This window comes from Nasonia vitripennis, chromosome 5 (genome assembly GCF_009193385.2).
Source record: "Nasonia vitripennis strain AsymCx chromosome 5, Nvit_psr_1.1, whole genome shotgun sequence".
Classification (NCBI taxonomy): domain Eukaryota; kingdom Metazoa; phylum Arthropoda; class Insecta; order Hymenoptera; family Pteromalidae; genus Nasonia; species Nasonia vitripennis.
In genome coordinates this window covers 17,852,884-17,872,654 of record NC_045761.1, presented here as the reverse complement: position 1 = coordinate 17,872,654, position 19,771 = coordinate 17,852,884, and the positions used below count along the sequence as shown (strand labels likewise).

At 37.4% G+C, this 19,771-nt stretch overlaps 3 protein-coding genes across 17 annotated transcripts; 1 reads left to right on the top strand and 2 right to left on the bottom strand.

Annotated features, from left to right (window-relative positions):
- Nucleotides 1-615: 615 nt before the first annotated feature.
- On the top strand, nucleotides 616-7,897 carry LOC100678890 (polyadenylate-binding protein-interacting protein 2B). Of its 6 annotated transcripts, none has more exons than XM_003424674.5 (5): nucleotides 624-976; nucleotides 3,609-3,646; nucleotides 4,073-4,265; nucleotides 4,343-4,531; nucleotides 4,665-7,710. In XM_003424674.5, exons 2-5 carry the CDS (start codon nucleotides 3,642-3,644, stop codon nucleotides 4,746-4,748), a joined length of 471 nt encoding a protein of 156 aa, XP_003424722.1. In that variant the 5' UTR covers nucleotides 624-976; nucleotides 3,609-3,641; the 3' UTR covers nucleotides 4,749-7,710. The 6 variants fall into 6 exon arrangements, with proteins under 6 accessions (XP_008202858.1, XP_003424722.1, XP_008202849.1 ...); XM_032600943.1 differs by lacking the exon at nucleotides 624-976 and adding an exon at nucleotides 1,978-2,321; XM_008204636.4 differs by lacking the exon at nucleotides 3,609-3,646 and having other exon boundaries at nucleotides 616-976; nucleotides 4,665-7,897.
- Nucleotides 7,062-17,715, bottom strand: LOC100120340 (catenin alpha). Of its 10 annotated transcripts, none has more exons than XM_016986197.3 (10): nucleotides 17,505-17,708; nucleotides 16,478-16,820; nucleotides 15,988-16,402; nucleotides 15,493-15,810; nucleotides 15,110-15,136; nucleotides 13,993-14,226; nucleotides 13,306-13,908; nucleotides 12,554-13,231; nucleotides 11,238-11,240; nucleotides 7,062-10,994 (listed from the first exon to the last, which is right to left on the bottom strand). In XM_016986197.3, exons 2-10 carry the CDS (start codon nucleotides 16,792-16,794, stop codon nucleotides 10,830-10,832), a joined length of 2,760 nt encoding a protein of 919 aa, XP_016841686.2. In that variant the 5' UTR covers nucleotides 16,795-16,820; nucleotides 17,505-17,708; the 3' UTR covers nucleotides 7,062-10,829. The 10 variants fall into 10 exon arrangements, with proteins under 10 accessions (XP_016841686.2, XP_031788503.1, XP_031788505.1 ...); XM_031932643.2 differs by lacking the exon at nucleotides 17,505-17,708 and adding an exon at nucleotides 17,191-17,391; XM_031932645.2 differs by lacking the exon at nucleotides 17,505-17,708 and adding an exon at nucleotides 16,942-17,088.
- A 328-nt stretch (nucleotides 17,716-18,043) lies between these two features.
- LOC100120309 (oligoribonuclease-like) lies at nucleotides 18,044-19,754 on the bottom strand. The gene is made up of 5 exons (XM_001603913.3): nucleotides 19,213-19,754; nucleotides 19,081-19,130; nucleotides 18,849-19,010; nucleotides 18,565-18,785; nucleotides 18,044-18,469 (listed from the first exon to the last, which is right to left on the bottom strand). The coding sequence occupies exons 1-5, from the start codon at nucleotides 19,307-19,309 to the stop codon at nucleotides 18,349-18,351; spliced, it is 651 nt and encodes a 216-aa protein (XP_001603963.2). The 5' UTR covers nucleotides 19,310-19,754; the 3' UTR covers nucleotides 18,044-18,348.
- Nucleotides 19,755-19,771: the final 17 nt, after the last annotated feature.

The window sequence follows — 19,771 nt, the reverse complement described above, 5'->3', positions numbered from 1 at the left end:
ATAACATGCGAAGGAAAACGCAGCAAGAATATCGAGGTCAGGGTATTTTTATTTCCGGAACTGATACAAGTCTCTCGTAATCTTGGTTTTGTGATGCACTGAAAAATAGAAAAGATGGTCGATGCTAGATCCGAAATAAATATTAAAACATTGATGTTTTCGAAATATGGCACACGGAAGCGCACGCGTAATTCAAAAATCCCGCGAGAAACGAATCATGGTAAATTATCGCGAGATGGCAGCACAAAACGAGGCAATACCCGCGAAAATGCGAACAGACTTGAATCGATGGAACGACTGAAACCGAAACTGACTGTAGTTTTTGTCTGTTGATTGGCGTCAGTATAAGTCACCGCAATCGGCAAAAAATAAACAACTTTCTTGTGCTTCTGTTGACAGCGCTTTTTAAATCAAATCGTTATAACGGTGGAACGACGCGAATGCGTAAAATGCATTACAGAGCTAAATAACCATTCGATACAAGGTTTATCTGCCCCAACACCCAATAACAATTTAAGAGCAACCGAACGCAAAGTTCCAAGCGCGTATACAATGACGGTCACAGCTCGAGTCGCGGGAAAGGTCGTTCCGCCCGCGCGAAACGGAAAACGTAGCAGTAGTTCGCGCTCGGCCGCGACAACGCAAAAGTCGCGAGTCGAGTCTCTCTTTCTCTGTTCCTGTCTCGCGCAGCTGTCCGTCTCCGTTTCCCGTGTACGGCATCAGAAAAAGGAGAAACGAAGCACAGCAGAGTAGTTATAGCAGCAACAGCAGCGCAGCACCATCGCGCACAGAAGAAAGAGAAAAGCATATAGGTACAGTGCAGTCGAGTGCTCGGCGACAGCAACGCGATCAGCAACACACATTCTCTCAGGAGCGGGTATCAACGTCAACAACGAAGTTAAACAGAACCACGTAGCAGACGTCCCAGCAGCAAGAACGAGTTACTTCTTTTTCGCAACTCGCGCAATTTTCCGAGGTGAGTCCGATATCAGCCCGGAGTACACTACTGTGCTGTTCTCTCTCTCGCGCGCGCGCGCCCGCGCGGAGAGTGAGAGAGCGGCCGCAGCGCAGGGAAATGGCCGCGGCGGTAACCGAAAAAGCGCCCGCAACGGCTGCTGCTGCTCCGACATCTTTTTCGGGAACAGTCATGTCCGTTGCACGCAGAATTCGCGCCTATAAGAACTCGTCGAACGATAACTGCTAGTCGCCGGCTCTCTGCGTGGAACACGATTCTGTTTTGTCTCGCAGGCTACGGTGCTTTTTTACGAAAACGTTCGCTAACGACGACATTTTCCCAACGTCTCGAGAGGACGGGAAAACGTAGCTCGCGCATACTTATATAGCTACAGGCATCACCTGCGTGTCGTCGCTTTGTTTTTGGCTCATCAGCCGCGTCTCTGTTTGTTTACGGCTCGCGCGCGCGCTCCGTCCCGCTCTCTCTCTCTCTCTCTCTCTGTCCCTCTGTGACACTCGCGAAAAATATTTACGTAAGCCGGAGGTGCTTCTTACCTGCTGTTTCATACGTGCTGTCGAGTGGTTTTATCAACGCAGTGTATATCAATCCGGAGCATACGACTCGCTCGTTACCCGCACGTTTCGAGAGCGATAACAGCGAGATTTCGTATTTATTGGGTTGCCGAGGAGGAATTTTACGGTGTCCTGCAGCCGTTATTCTTCGCACCCTTATGTAAGACGCACGTGAAATCGTGTCGTAAACCTCCGCCGCCGCGACGAGGATGTAAATCGAATAGAGGCGCGACGGCGTTGACGTTCGATCGGCTGCCCGTTTACATTATGGTGGGCTACAATAGAATTTATATATGCGTAGGTCGTTATATCGTGTAACATTTAAAAAACTCGCTCCTGGGGCTCAAAACATAAACAGTCGCTCTATATACCTACTCTCCCCGCGATACGTGGAAAAAAATAACAACAAGAGCGAATCGCCTCGCTACACAACATGGCTCTCTCCATGATCGACGAAAGCGAGCATCATCGTAATCGTGTCACTCGTAAAATAGCCGCGGCGTGCGCGCGCGCGATATTCAAAATTTCCAGTCTATTTTCTACGCGAGTTAAATGGCAAATTAACACGAGTACAGTATAGAATATGCAGTGGGAGCACGGGTTCCGCTTGCTCTTCCGCCGGATCACGTGATCGCCGTTAAACGAGAGACCGATGCTCTGTCTTCTGTGCAGATGCGGAATTTTGCTTATTATTGATCGAAGCCAACGTGGCTCTTGATAGCTTTCTTTATCTTCGGTAGCTGTAATAAGCGGCTTGTTGAGATTGTAAGACAGAAGTCGGAGAGGAGCTTGCTGTGAGTATTATTCGTGTATCTGGATTAACGCTGCGTTTTTTTATCATCGCCGACGGCCGAGGAAAAGAACAAGCGCGAGGGGCGTATAAGATTACATTTAAGTTTGCATCGAATCTAAACGAGATGCGTCAATCAGAATCTTCTCCGGGATACTATAGACTATTGTATTTAAAGATGGAGGAATATTTCATTCAAAACGCACTGATGTATTATTATAGGAAGAGGAGGGCTGGAGAGTGCGAGCAAGAAAAGAATCGAAAGAGAAACGTATATACGAAAATAAACTGAAGAAGGCGCGCTACGCGTTGGGTAATCGACGAAAAAAGAGCGAGCGTTTCTGTTTTCCTCCGTCGCGCTATTTAATCTTCATTTATGAATTCTTCCCTGCCCAACTGTCCAAATGCAAAAACCGGCCGTCGAAGTATAACACGATTATACTCGAGGTTCGACGTTCGGCTCCTCTCGCGTGTCGCTGTGTTGTTGTGAGGCGCGGTTCTCTCTCTCTCTCTCTCTCTCTTTCTCTCTTCATCTTCAGCTCTCGCGCGCGCATGCACAGTATTCCATTCTCAGAATATACATCGATATATATATATATATATATATGTATATGCACATAATACGTAGCGAAACTCGCGAGCGCGCAATGGCAGCAGAATCAGACATGCGCGCCGCAGCTCGCAAGGCGAGATTGTCCGGCGGTGCGCTGAGCTGCGCGAGCAAACCGAAAAGAGAGAGGACACCAAGGTTGTGTCTGGTCAGCAACCTTCAACGACTCTCGAGACGTGCGCGCCATTATATATAGGTATATGTTACATACACCCGCTTGTGTCTCTCGAAGCCGCAGACCCATACGGGTATAGAGGATTCCGAAACGTTATAGGTATTTGCATTTACAGATAGCTTTGCAGTCCTGCCTCCTCTCTGCCTTTTGCGCCTGCTCTCCTTGTACTTATGCTCTATCTCTTTAGGGCTGGCTGTTGCGGATGTGTGTTGTAAGGGCGGATGCAACTGCGACGTTATACGACACTATACGTGTATATAAGTAGTAATAGCTGCTTGTTCTTTGCCTTGATTGTTCGTTGTATCGAAAGCGTTGGGCTTGGCGTTTTTCGAAAGTTCAAGGACTTGCTGCTGCTGCTGCTGCTGCTGAATTTCGCGGGCTGATTTTTTCTTTCTCTTTTCGTATAGGCAGCGGCCTCGATTCGACCATCAATTGAAAAGGAAACGCTCTTGCTGCCGTCGACTCTATCTGCTGTACTCATTTGTCTTTTTTTATTTACTTTACAGAGGCTTGTATTTAGGATTGCTTCAGGAGACAAGATGAGGTACGGTCTCTTTATCAGAAAATTCAATGATATATCTCTACCGCATAAGTGTATACGTAACGTTTGATTTAGTCAGTAAACAGCCAACAATGGTTTACATTGATCACGTTCGTATTAGAGAGTAGACTGGAATTGTAGCTAATTTTAGCATAAGTGAAATGTACTCCTATGGGACTTGATATGCTAGCCACACTCCTGTGTGTCCTAGAAACAGAGCATTGAACCTTGATAGTGTTCGATATATCAGTCCTTGAGTGCAGCCCCTCCAATCTTATGCCTAAAAGTTTGTGAAATACTTTTTGATGCTAAGAGAGGAGTAGAGGCTGCTCAGTTGTCTACTCAAGCCTTTTGAAGACTCAACAACTTCATAATCTTAACATCTACTCTGTCTGACGAATAACTGTTTCTGTTAATCATGTGTTTCAGTTCTGAAAATAAATCTGGTATGAAAATGAAGATTCCAACTGGTGGTTCCGGCAATGGTTACTATGGCCATGAGAGCGGAGTCATATCTTACTTGGACAATGTAGAGAATGATGGTCCTGAGGGCCCAGCACAGGGTGAGGATGACTTCTCAGAGTACATGTGGATGGAGAATGAAGAAGAGTTTGACAAACAGGTGAATATCAGTAACCAACTATTCCAAGGTTGAATTGTACAAAATATCAAATTTTTAATTTTTATTTTAAAATACAGGTACTCCAACAGTTAGAAGAAGAAGAACTGATGGAAGAGTGCTTGGAAGCGATGCTGGAAGAGGAGAGGCAGCATGAAAGAAACCAAAACTCCAGTGCTTGGTCTAGTGCCACAAGTACGGAAAACAATGGTGCTGAGCTCTGCCAGCAGTTAAATAGCCTCCGAGTGCACGATGACATCGCTAAACAGGTATGCATTTGTATAAAATTGTTTGGATGCAACCGAGATGATGAATAATAATGGCAATCTTGTTTGAATTTGATGGAGAAAGTTTAAACTGATTTTCAGATTATATTTAACAAGTAAATTGATTATTTTGCAGAGTACGTTGAACCCCGATGCCGCAGAGTTTGTGCCAGGCTTCAAAATGACATCGACACCAGAAATCAGTGCTAAGTCGTCGTAGAGGTCCCTAACTTTCATTTCCAACTTTGCTGAATAACAGATCTTTTTTGGGCTACTGAAATGTCCAGAATCCTCTCTATCCTCTACCCAAGGTCGAATGATTATCTTCAGTGAATATTGTTAGGCGTTGCGAGTCAACAATATAAGATTATAAACGTAAAATTAGGTGAAAAAGATGCGCAGTATATAGATATACTTAAAAACATTAATGCGAAAATCAGGTTTAATGCTGTCCAATTTTTAGAGATGTTAATTGTCAGAGAAAGTGAGTAAGAAAGCACGTGTTTGTTTATAGATTGCAAAATTTAATATACAAGAATTTAACTATAGGTTATGCGAACGATAATAAGTTTTTTATCATAACTTTAACTCATCAAGTCTCCTGGCTGAAACAATTTATTTTATATAATCTCAATTTAAGCTATTCCATTTATTTATTGATAAATATTTATACACTGTTACGATGGCGAATCATCCATACGTGTACTTAAAAAAATCAGCAGGAGTTGTATTCTTTTTGTATCATTTATCAAAGAAAATTGTTGTAATATCATTTTGCCGAACTTGTGAGCCTCGCTTTAAACTAGTCCAGTCATTGAGCTTTTTCTCAAAGACATCCCGGTTTACTTGACTACATCACAATTTCATTTATACCTAAACTTTCTCTCTCAAGCTCAAAGCTAGGCATGATAAAACACGTGCAACTAAAAACATAAATATAGTCAAGTAATAATCGTATAAAAAAATAATCAAATTATAGATTTAAGTATTTATATATTTAGATATTTATATAGGTTTACTAAATATTTGAATATTTAAATATTTAAACGTTGAAGTAATTTATTAAAATTCGTGTCCTTCAAAATGAAAGTGTCCCGAGCGGACTGTCAATACGTGGATTCTGGGCCCTCCATCGGCTCATATTTCTTCTCTTTTTTCTTCATTATATATACATATTACCTTTTTTTAAGACTAAAAGATCTCAAATAGAAAGTCTAATTCAGGCTGTGAGGGACTCTCTTTCGTTTTGTCGGTCGGAGTCTACACATGCTTACTTACTTTCTATAGAGAAAGATTTTTCTATTGAAAAAGACAAAAAAAAAACATCTTACTTTGGGAGTTTTCATAGATTGTAGGTGTCAAACATAAATCTGCTACGTTCTAATCAGAATATATAAATATACGTATAAATGGTGAGTGTACTTTGAGCATTTTTTGTTGTTTAAACAGAAAAGTGCGCAGTATTGGAACAAAAAAAGTACGCGAGTTGTAGACGTAACACTCAAATTTTTGTGTCGCTTTAAATAACTACTACTGTTTTATTTAATTTAATGCATTTTTTATTTTAAATAAAATAAGTACTCCTAATAATAACATTCGTGATAATTTTGTTACATATTTTTATAGACGTCAATGTTATTTTGAATAATAATCGAATTCAAAATTTTTACATTTTACGAATATTCTTGAATCAAATCTATTTTATATAAATATTAAATATAATATTTATGATAGTTTAACTTTAATGTTGATTGACCATTTGAAGTGACTACTATTTCGTTTTTGAAATATAACGCGAGAAGGCACGAAAATTGGAGTGAACAACGAACGTAATTATTTCTTTCATGCTGAGCAAAGCTGAGAGCTGCGTATGATGGCGACTTTTTTCTTGAAATGTGCATTTTTTCGTTTCGAGACAGTCTTCCAATTATTGTCTAAAAATGTCTGTCAACAAGACTCTCGAACGACAATCGACAAGACTCTCGGCGGCACGCACACAAAAAACACACACACTTAGCATGCCCGCGCGCGAAGTTGCAGCACGGGAAAAAAAATTTTAATTTATAATTCCTTTCTATTCTGTGCGGATGTACAAGTTCATGCAAAATATTTTGCATTAATTTTTATATTCGTACAGAATTTAAAATTTACTGTGTACATTGTATTACATGATTTTTTCCCGTCGCTCAGAAAAAAATAATAAAACATGATTGTATAAAAAAAGCTTATAATTCCGTTTAGTGCTTGCAGCTATAAAACCAGCTTGTGATTTTTTAGGAGAAACATTTTTATTGTGAAAATTTACGTTGATGAAAAAAACATTGAGCGCCGAGACTAAAAAAATTAAATGTTGAACTCGCCTTAAATAATTACCACACAGATTTTCGGTTTATCCACTCTTTGTGCGATGTTATTCGCGAGCATATGCGTTTCCCGAGTGAACCATCCAAATTATTCTTGGACTGTATATTAAAAATTGTATAATTTTTGTATCAATTTCTCCTGTGTAAATAATTATTTTTGCTCATGCATGCAGTGTACTATAACACTGTATACATGCGTAGTTCTATTATAATATGGTCACATTAGCGTTATGTATAACGATGGACTTTTTACATCGAATTATATAATGCACGTGGAATGACCGTTTCACCCGGGGAAAAAGTGTATTTTCGTCACGGATCTTTCACATCGACAATGTATGTAGTGCTGTGATCGAAAACTCAAGAGGAAAAAAGAGATTTATTTGTACAAAATAAAAATAACGTTTAATTTTCACCGAAAAGAGAGAAAGAGAGCGAAAGCGCGTGAAAGTTGTAAATTATCTCATTCGACATTCGTCATTCTCGAGTTTTTTTCGCCTGTTATTATTATACTGTAATCTTTTATTAATAATTAATTATTTGGCGATCGAATATCGCCGATATGTTTTGAATTGTAATATAAAACAAAAATTATTTTTCTCTACGATTGGGAGTTGAATGTAAATGCGTGATAGTATACCCTATTTTTTTAGCGAAGCGGATATTACTAGAATGCGCGCGAAACGTATACCGAACGTTTCGCACGACAGCTAGTTTTAAGCGTCCAAATATTATCTCGTGACATTTTTTTAGTTGTATTATATGAGAAGTTTACCTTTGACTGTTTTCTTTTCAATGGGATAAACGTATAAAAAAAAATAATAAAAAAATTCGGCAATTCAAATGTTTGCTCATGAAGGATCACATATACTTTACTTATGTAATCACAATATTTCATGTTATTTACTGTCTCGATATAAACAAATCTTAGCATTTGCAAACTTTCATTTTATCTTCATTTTTGTTTATAGCATTTAACAAGTAGCATACAAAAAAAAAATAAAAACATGTATGTAAAACGCCAAAAACTCTTTTCTTATTTCCAATAACCCATTTACTCAAAGATAAGTTAAATAATTACTCAGGTTTGTAATACTAAGAAAGTAATATTCCAAAAGAAAATCAATAACTCATAATTTTTATTTGTGTAAAATTTTATTTTCCGTTCTCAACATTAATGCATGCATAATGCAGTATACAGCAGATTTTACATGTTTTAAATTTAAAATTTTGCGTAGAAATTTATCATTGAATGTTTTTACATTATGTTTGAATCTATTCATTTTGATGACAATTTTATCCTCAAAAATTACACATAGAAGTATGATTTTAACACCAAAATTCGTTTGTTTCAGTTACAAAATAATTATACATAATATTTGACGCATAAACAATTATAAGAATAATATTTCTTATTTAATTATCATTATCAAGAAACTTACGTATATTATTGCATCCTGTAAAAATAAATTTTTCACAATTAAATGGTATTTAATTCATTGATTTCGATTTAAACAATAAACCAAATTATTGAATACTGAAGAGTATCTTCTTTACTTGTTGCAGTCACAGTCAATCCTTTACAATTGTCGGAATTCATTGATTGTTTATTTTACATTTAATCACATTCTTCTCATCTATGATACAGTCAACCTTATTCTTATTAAAATGGCGAGTCAGCAGCATATCAAGCTAATGCAATGAAATTACAAAAGGTTTCCTCTTGATTACATCATTTTTACTAAGCATACCAATGGTTTTTTATTATATAAGTATTCTGCTAATGAATAGTTAGTTTTATCGGTGATAAATGATAAAAATAAAGCTGCGTAGGCAAAGGAAGAATTATATTGATTATAGTTTATTATTTCATTGAATATAATCATTGATTTTATTGTAAAAATTGTTTGTAAAACCTTGTAAAACCCATAGATTGCATCATCAGAGGTATGTTTCTTTATTAGTTTTCCATTGATTAGTTGTAAAAACAGATTTTAATATACGTCGTTATAAATAACTTAATATTAAATATAGTTTTAATGATTCACAAATATATTCATAAGTATTTTATTCTTATAAAAACGATACAAAATTCGGCTTTCTGATCTCTAAATAATACAATATAGGTTTTTTTTATATAATTGAATATATATCATAAATAAATAGATATAAAATTTCAAAATACATTTTAAGCAATAAAACTCAAGGCTCTCAGATTATAAATATGACAGCTGGTCATTGTTTTATACTACTATTTTTGTTGATGTACATATGTACATACAACATTGCATTTTTCTACAAATTAAAGTGATAATAACAATCTTATGTTTTCAACTTCTTTGTTTAGTATGACTGTTATTTATTTTTATTTTATTTTTATTTACTATATTTTTTTGAAATACTATCAATAAAATATTTCCATTATTTATCTGACAGAGATCAAATCAGAATTTATATTTTTTCTATTCTCAAATTTTCAAAAAAAGAAAAAAAAACAACGAAAGAACACTATTAAAACATGGTATGAAAATCGCTTATTTAAAAGTAGTAAAATAATCATAATGTCATCTATACTACCTGCTAATTTTAAGTGCATTAACTAAGAAAGAAATAATAAAAGATAGTTTCTTGCTAAGTATAATAAAATACTTACGAATTCTATCATACTTTCGATCAGCTACGCCAATAATTGTTCGCTCTCAACTGTATCATATCATATAATATAAAAGATATCCAAAAGAATCTTCAGCATAAATATAAAGTATACATTCACTTATATACACTCAGTTTAGTAATCAATACTCTGTGATTGGCAGTCTCTTGTATAAAAAATTCAATACTGCCTCGTTTCTTATTTCATCTCAAGTTTTTGACGCGCACACATCAAATGCATCTTTATTACTTTTTAATTAATATTGTTCGGTACTATTCAATTATTATTCAGTTAACTTGCTCTTACAAAACTCAACTTAGCTATTGTTCAATCACTGAGATTAAATGTTTTTTAGATGTAGTTCAGCATAAAGCTTTATTTCGCGAGCATGAATAATGAAATTTTTTTTTGCCATAAAATGGGTTTCACTTATAATACGTCAATAGTCTTCTTGTACAACAATCATAACCCGATACAAAATCTGATATTACGAATGCTTTAGCGATTTTGACACGATCATTTGAAGCGATAGTCATCAATAAAGAATTAAATGTATAAATGAGTTTCAATTAAGGTTTAAAAACTCGACTTTTGAAAATGATAGTTTTCAGGGACTTCGTTTTAGGATAGATATTTTATACTCTATTCTATTATGAATATGAGCAAACATCTTAAAATAGTGTATTGTGTACTTAAGGCTAGTTGTGAGCCTTTTTTACAGATTGTGAAGTTACATAAACGAGCACGATCTGATAAGACTTGTCAGTCAAGACGAGTATTGCAGACCAAAAAATTGAAACCAAAAAGTCCTCCTCGCCAATACGGCTCACGCCGTATGTTTTGCAACACATGTACGGATTTTCGTGCTCTTTATACGTACGTTAACCACACATGCTTCTTAGAATATGGATATCTATCTAGTTAAATAATGTAAACAACAAAATAAATTTTTTCTCTGATAAGCAAGCAAAGGAATATTTTTTATCTAATAAAAGCAAAACAGACTTTTTTGTCATAAAAAAAAGATATTTTGTCACTTCATACATTGTCTTCAAAATTATTAATCAGAAAAAGGCTACAGAAACGCTTCTAAAACTGCGTCTTTTTTAAATCAGTAAATTAGATATGACTAAACACAATGTATCGTGTTACTTTTACTACCCCCAAAAAGGTAAAAAGTACCTTCATCTTCTGCCTCGTCCCCTCTAATATTGTATAAAGACGCGATAAAAATGCAGAGTAGTAATTACTTCTAAATTCGTGGCGAGCACTCATCGAGAGTCGCTTAGACGCTTTCAGTAGGACTTTGGAACTCAGAGAGCGCGTGGATGGGGTTTTGAACCTTCTTCTGGGAGCCCTTGCGCACCTTAGCGCGTACCTCTTCTGGTCGTTCGGGACGTACTAGTGGCTTCTTTTCTGGGGCTTTCATTTTCCATACGACAATTGGCGACTGCAATGAAAATGAGAATTTTCTCTATTTATTTATATACTTGCAAACGATTAAATAATAATATCAATAACGAGAATAAAAATTTGGACAATATTATTAATGCTTTTAATGATAATAATAACAATAACAACAATAATAATAATAAAAATAATAATAGTCGCGTAAATTGATGTAACTTTTTGATAACATAAATTCAACAGAAATACAGAGTTACACAGAAATGAGTCTGAGAAATATACTTACATACTGCTTACAGTCCAAGAATAAGACAGCAAGCAATAAATAAAGCTTTTATTAGCAAAGGTTTATACAGTTTACATTACATTATAAATGATTTGATAACTCAAAAAACTATTTCAGTTGAATCAAAAATTATTTATCAAATCATTTTTTAATTAGAGCTCATAAAACGTGCGCGTGTATTTATTTTACTTATTCTATATTTAAAAGCTGATAGCTTATTTTATTTGCTTTCCTAAAATGTGTGCTATAAATATGTAAAAAATATAGCTATTTACAATAATATTTCTTACGAATATTTGATATTCTAAAAAAGAATTTCAGATGCTGAACATTTTTGCTGGTTTAATATTCTTATAAGCAATTACAAAAATAAATCGGACGTGAAAATCTAATTTTCTTTAAGTATTCATATGGTACATACATCAACGAAGTAAGTGTTAATCCCAGTCAACATCTGAATGTTCTTTTATGATACATATGGGTGAAAAAAGCATTAGCGAAGCGGGTGACTATAGTATATAAAAATGTCGATTGTGACTGAGAAGTTTGTATCCGTCACCCCGACATGATATAGCCAATGAGTACATTGTCATATTGTCACATTGTGCGATTATTATATATTTGTACAGTATGTATTTTCTCGCCAGTCCTCAACATATAGATCTATCATTTTGGTGCAAGCTCAATTATACCAGTGAAACGGAGTAAGTAATAGATAAATTGTATGATACGGGTAAGTAGAGCAGGAGCGGCTCTCGCGGCCATTGTTTCTCACTTCCATTGTCTTCAATGGTCTACAAACATTGTAAGCCCAAAATCTTATTGTTTTTAGCTAAAGCTTATCTATCGTTTACTACTCAAGTTATGGTTTATTTGAAATCCATTATTTTCAAATTAAAAAATGTAGGTTTCAAACTGCTAACAAGAAATTTCGTAATGATTGTGAAAAATTTGGCATTAAATTATTTCCGACAGATAAAAATTTAACTTGTCAGCAAATTGAAATCAATATCGTTTTACATTAATCAATCTGCAATAAAAGTTAGCCTTTTTATTTTGTAGACATTAAGGTCAATCTTACTACAAATATCTGTTATTTTGTATAATTAAAAGAAGGTGGTAACAAAGGAAATATTATTATTGCTATATTGCTATTATAAAGACCGTTAATAGTTGTAATTAATGTAAGAAATTTAATAAGAATAAATTAGTGAAATGAAGTAAGCTACAAAAATAAAAAAGCTATCTTAATACTGCAGAGTAGAATCCATCCTTTTTCCAAAACTTTATACCAAATAAAATAAGTTGAAACTCACCGTGACAGTAGATTGTCTGGGATATTTGGTGCTGGCGACGTAAGACGCCTTGACAGTCAGCACGACTGCATTCATCAAATTCTTCGCGGCCTGAATAAGTGAAGTGGCACTATCAAGGCCGGATACAATCAGCTCTCCACTGATGTTCTGTACGTCGGCTTTGACTTTACTGGTGATGTTCATTTGATGACAGTATAAAGCAATTCTCTGCAGGTAAGCGAGCAAATCTTTTTTGGTTGAGCTCTCAGGGCACTGGTCGGCGATTTGGCGCGTGAGCTTATCAAGCTTTGTGCCGTACTCAGAAATTTTCTTAGCAGCATTGATTACGTCCATGGTGGTCTTGAGAGGTCCACGACCACGAGTGAAATCCGTCATCTCCATCATGATCATGCACATGTGCTTGGCTAGGACTATGATATCGTTGCCAGCGTCGTCCCACTTAGCGACCTCGCGGTCGAACTTGAGTTTCTCGCTCTTGAAATGCTCGACCTGTTGCAGAATCTTCTGTTTATCCTCCTCTGTCATTTTACGCATGGCCTCGCGGGCAGTTGTGATACCACTGATCTCTGGATATTCGTCTACACCGTGCTCGCCCGTCTGGGCGCTCGACTTGCTGCGCGTTTCTAGGGTATAGTGCTCATCCAATTCGACGTCTTCCGGATCCAAGTCCTCATCAGCCTGTAGAAAATGAATAACACTAATCAATAAATCGCAAACATAAAATCGTGATGAAATTAAGCCACAAAACGTACCCTGTTCATGAGCACAGCACGTCTAATCTCCCTGACACCGTCATAAACGAGCCTGGAAGCATCAATGAAGTCGTTTTCGTCAACATCCTTGGGCGGATTGTTGCCCAACGCATCGACAGCCACCTCGACCCTCTGTGCAAATTTAGGCATGACCTGTTCTCGAAGAACCTTAACTGCCTCAAGGACTCGTTTAGTGTAAATGCATGGCTCGTAATTGTCCATCTCTGCTTGAACAACGTTGCAGACCCTGGCGGAGCGACCCCGAATGGCACCGGCAGTCCTGTCAAGTGTGTCGGCATCACCCTCTTGCAGTGCCAACACGCACTTATTGACATCCTCGAGAATATGGTTCTCGGAGACAGCAAGGAAGTCATCGATCGTCGTAATGTCATCAACGGCCTCGGTGAGCACGCGCACCCGATTCTCCCAAGCCTGTCGGAATACCTCCATATTGTCCAGGGCAACCTTGGAGCGTGGACGCGCCGCCAGAACGCGGGCAGCGTTAATCACCTGTGGGCACAGGTCTTCAATCTGGGCTGCTGCGTAGCGCACCATCTTCACACCATCCTCATTTCCTGACATGCTGCATACTAAATTGGCCACCTAAATTTTGAAGAAAATTAAGTTTTTGTTTATCTTCATTTTTTGAATAATTTTTATCAATTCTGTTCATCCAACCAGACCTACCTCGACTAATTTATTAGCATGCTCGGTGAAAACGAGTGCATACTCTTCAACTTCTTTGTCTTTGCCTTTAGTAGCAGCATCAATGAGGACCAGTAGAGGTACACTGGTCTCCAAGAAACTGTCAGAGACATGATCAACAACAGCCTTACGCAGTTGTCTTCGCAGATCTCTAGTCTTTCTGCACATGTGATCAATAGCTCGTTCCAGTCCTTCTGATTGTTCTTTCACGCCCATCTATATTGAAATTTAAAAGTTGTTAATATTTGTAATAAATGGAGAAATTGCAACACTCAACACTCCAGGATTAAATTTTGTCTGTATTTGACTGTGTTCCTGGTGCAACATTTTTTAGGCAATGCAATTATATATGTATATACAAGTTTTTGTGTAAATGTACAAACAAACAAAAACCAAGCTCTAAACTTAAGCTTTTTAGGCGCTTTTTTATAGGTATAATTCTGTATAGATCATGGTATCAAATATAGGGGATTCTTCAAATATAAAGGTATTTAATCAATTAATGAATTATATAAAAGTGTAGCAAATACAGCAATGGAAGATGTGTTCTATACTGAATTTTCAAAGCTATAATGAATGAGGGCGATGGATATTATCTTGAGTTTGTATTTGTATGAGCAATCTTGTAATGTACAAAAATTTCAAACACACTTTGCTCACTCTCAAACAGCCAGAAAAACGTGATGTTTTATTAGCAGCAATTAATTAGCGAGTTTTTTGTTATGCAGTATAAAGTTAAAACATAAATAAAAATCAAACATGGATGGAATCATGAAGAGTTATCTTAAAATCAAGGTTTATGAATTTTCCACACAAAAATACATCAAAGTATGCCATAACATATAACAATGAAACCTCAATTTTTTTAGTTCAATGTTTTTGTATCTAAATAAGAAAAAAATTAAGGAATAGATACTCGTCTTTGTGTCTCTCAGACTGAGTACTTATATTTGTATAGACAATAAAATATACATGTTTTCTCCACGACTGATGACAATCAATGCAGACTCATCAACAAAAGCTACATTTCAGAAAATATACTTTGATCACGCATAAATTGATGATACAAGGAACATACAGGGTTATCTTGAATATTTACCCTTTTACCAGCTCGTGCCAGTTGTAACTGTCCTCATCGAACCAAAACAAATCATAATAATAATGTCAATTAACAAGAAAAGTGATAAGTTAGTACTCAAAAAGTTAAGATGTTCAGTAATGACTGTTCATCTATTGTTTATTTTAATATTTACGTAAGATGGATGCACATTGTACAACCATTGCTACTGCATCTCAATAAGCTAACGACTCGTTTTTAAGTTAAATTTCGTCTTTTTTCAAGGCAACAAAACCAAAGAAAACTGTTCAACAGCTGTGTCTATAGTCAACTATGGCTTTTTGAAAAGCTTATTTATTGTATTATATGAAAAAATATTTCCGATTTCAAAGGAATAAAGGATAAAAATAAAAATGTTCACTCACGTTGTTCATGTATTCGCTGAGCAGATCCTGGAGCGCTTGCCTGACAGCGTTGCACTCGGCGACGATGCGCTCGCGTCGTTCATCGCGTGTGCAAGAAGAGTCAGCCATGAGGGCGGCACCGCTGATGATGCTCTCGAGACGTTCCTCGAGGCTGGGCCGGGTGCGTACCTCGTTATAAGCCAAAGGTGACATGACCATTCGCTCGTCAAAGTCGTCAAGAGCCGCGGCGAGCTCACCCGGGCCGTCGTATGGATGTTGAGTGTCACCTGGCGTCTTGCCCTGTGCTACGTCGTTTATCGTGTTCACGGCTTCGCAGACCTGATATAAGGATTCAGTCGTTATGTATAGTGAGGAAACCGATGCATGCGTAGGTGTTATGTAAGTCATTAAGCATTAAGCTTTAGAGCTTAGATCTTGATGCTCTAGTTCACTACTGTGAATGAGTTTTTTTGTATACAGGGTAAAATATTTTGACTATATAAGTAATTTATTGACCTGTTTGAGCACGTAATCTCGATTAGCCTTGGCAGCAGCTAACTCAGGATGTCGCACATAGACTTTGGATGCTGTAAGCAACATGGTGGAGTGCTTTTTGAGAACAGCTCGAGCAGCAGCCAAGTCATCACGCAGTTGAGGATCTTTCAACTCTTGCTGACGTTTTGCTGCCTGGTTCATCAGCTCTGTGGCATTTATGCCAAATTGTTTGATGTTCTCCAAAAGTTCTCCTTGGGATGATGCATTCTTAAGCTTCTTCAAGTCATCCTCAACAACGTGCAGAGATTTCAAGAGTAGATGAACGTCAACCATGTCCGCCAGAATGAGCAGTCGAGTCACAGCTGACAGAAGATTTCTAGCTGCACGAACCATGTTTCCCCTCTTTAAGGATGAGCATGGATCTTCAGAGAATTCTCTGTTAGAGAAAAATGAACAGTGTTATGAGTCATGAAAAGGCTTATCAGTTTTTACTAATCGAAAGATAATTTACCTAGCAGCAATGCTCATAGCAGAACCAGTCTTCCTCACTTCTTCTACAGCGCTTATCATCTCTGCAGTGATGTCAGGATTTTCATAAGCGATTTGTTCTCCCTTCTCGATAAAATTGGCCGTAGCCTTTTCAACAGCAGCAACAAGAGCACTAGCTCTCTTCGATTTGCCCTTCTTCTTTTTGCTGGGTCCTTTTGTGTTCACCAGTGTCGTAACCTGGAGCACAAGTGGCTCCAGTGTCTTCTCCACCGACATGGTACGGATCTCCAAATTCTTGGGATCCCATTTCAGGGTAATAGGCCCAAAGTGGTCCGACATCTTTTGCAGTGTCACTTGTTATTTTGCTGAAAAGTAAAAAAGTTATTGAAATGAACGAACCCTATTCAGGAACTTTTTTGATTCAGTAAAACCACTGTTATCTGATTCATCTCACGGTATTATTCAGACAGCTTTACAATGACTCACGATAGACAATTTACAATCCAAACAATGTCCTTTTATTCTTTACACGCTACAATCAGATATTATACAAAAGGCTCAAAGAAATATTAGAAGTATCTGGTGATATTCAGGAAAAGACGGATCAGTCATTTTCGATAAGATGAGAGTAACGCCTCGCTGAGAGCGTGAGTCAGAGAGCGAGTGAGAGAGTGAGAGAGAGAGAGAGAGAGAGAGAGAGAGAGAGAGAAATGATTGGAGCTGCAGGTATCATACCCTAATTACGCATCCGCGATGCTCTATGCAGTATTTCACGAGTAACAGTAAAGCCAACGGGACTGCGTTTCTTCCGTGGACCCACCCTTTGGGTACTCGAAAGCAGAAAAACCCAGCTCCTCGGAGATTTTTCGCGTAAGTATGTGAATCAGCGTCGGAGAGCGACTTGACAGCTAAATGCCACAGGAATGTCTGCCATTCTTTTCTCTCTCTCTCTCTCTCTCTCTCTCTCTCTCTCTCTCTCTCGCGCGCGCAAGGATCGAAGCCAGGCAGCACGGTACAACTGTAACGTTACTCGAAAAATGCTACATTACCTTCATGAAACGAAGAGAAGATGCGTCAACGACCTCGTGCGAACGCTCGGTATAAATACACGCTGTATATAAAATACACTGGATATACTTAATATGTCTAGAAATTTGGCACTTGGGATCGTCACCTCGAGCCTGTGCTACGCTACTGCTATATAGTATAGTAGCTATGATGGACTCCGTCCGTGAGCTGCAGGCAGCGACTCTCAGCGGGCACACACCTTTTGTCGACCCGCCGCGCTCCGTTTTCATTCATGACGTCACGACGCCTGTGCGTCTATACGGTATATCTATATATGCATGCATTCGTGAAGTGCATCAGCGAGATGCATTGTTGCCAGTATTGCCACGAGGCGGGCGGTGCAGCGTTAAAAAGTTTGTTTGCCGCTATACGGATAGCTGGTCTCTTTGTTATTTTCGAAAACAAAGCGTTACCTACTATATGGGCTGACTTTTTATCCCGGAGGATGAGGATTGATTGACGTTATTGATTTTCGATATTTATCGACGAATTGTGTCATGGGGTAAGAAAATGCGAAGGGTTTTATGCTGTAAAGTTTGGGTTGTTGGAACGCAAACGTTTTTTAATGAATACAAATTTTTGATAACAATGTATAATAAAGAAAAATATGTATAAATTTACTCCCGCACATGCTCGACTTTATACATAGATTTTTACATTCAAAATAGTATGTGTATATTCAATAGAATTATAACAGTAACATGCTAGATCCTATATATATGTTTAAATTGGTTACTTGTTAAGCTTTAAACAATCACTTTTTAACAAAATAAAGTGTTTTAATTTTATTTATCTCCTCAGTTGTAAAAAATAGACTTCCCAGAACTATAGAAATATATTTTTTCTGTAGTAGCTCAATTCTTCGATGCTGTCCTTTATGTCACCAAGTGCTCTGTGATCTCCTGTTTTTCTCTGCTTCTTTCTTTCAATTTTCTTGTTCCACCGCCTGTACAATTTAAAGTTTTCATTTCATCAGTTATGTGTCTTGGACTTTGGTCAAGAGGAAAACTCTGATCATGTAATTAGTATAATCAATCTTACTTTGCCAATTCGTTGATTGATGAAACATCAATAACCTCATCACCCAAATATTCAAATACGCGGGGCATATGCTGTTGCAGAAATGCCCGGTCCATGTACAAACAGCTACCTGCCAAGGGACAGGTATTGTGAGGAACGTATTTTCTGAAAAATCTTATGAGTTCTTCTTCTGCCATTTCTTCATTGAAAATGGAGTTGCGCGATGCTTCTATTAGTCCTGTCTGAAAGATTATGCAAAATTAATGCTATCCGATTGGATGCTTGTGTAAATTTAGTTGTGTTACTTTGTTATGTTGCTCTTGACACCAAGGTATCATGGTTTCAAATACATCCTCCGACTGGTGAATAACCATTTGGAATTCATCACTAACAATGTTTAACTGGTCATCTGTGATTATACTGGCCACTTCCAAGATTTTGTCTTGCATCACATTCAAACCAGTCATCTGAAAGAACCAAAGCGCATTGTATAAAAGCCAATAGCTAAAAAATAAAAAAAAAATATCATCCACTGACTTCCAAGTCGATCCAAATGATTCGATCTGCCTTCTGTACTGCTGAACTAGCTAGAATAAAAAAAAATTGAATTTAGTATCATTGCACGCATGTTTCATTAAAGTAGATTAGAATGAGAAAAAATTGAATTACCCATTTTTGATTTACATAACTCTTTGCACTTGTAAATGTTGTACTTTATGAGTCGCTTGATAGTAAAATTAAAGTGAGTAAAAAATTTGCTCATCATACAGGACAAACTATTGGTTGTCCAGTAATCGCCAGCTACAAAGTTCGGCTCCCTGTATACCCTCAGCTTTAAAAGCTCAAAGACTCAAAAACAACCAAAACAGTCTGTGGATCAAACTTCTTATTTTCACAAACAATTTTCATCTTTTCACGGTACACAACAATAAACCCACGCACACACACACACACACACAGCCACATCAGCCCGCCCGAAGACGAGCCATATCTGTCGACCCTAACCTCTAAGGCTGCCTCCACACGAACTACTTGTCCGACAGGGGCGAGTCGCGAGAGAGCAAGGCAAAAAAACGGATAAAGAAGAAAAAAAAGATCTCAACGTCGGTATCAGTCACGGCCGGTAGATGTCGCGTCACTGCAGCAGGCGGCGCACCTAAAGTGTGCATATATAGATACAGGCCGCGGCGCGCAGGACTTTGCTCTTGGCGACTGCGCTCCGCGCACA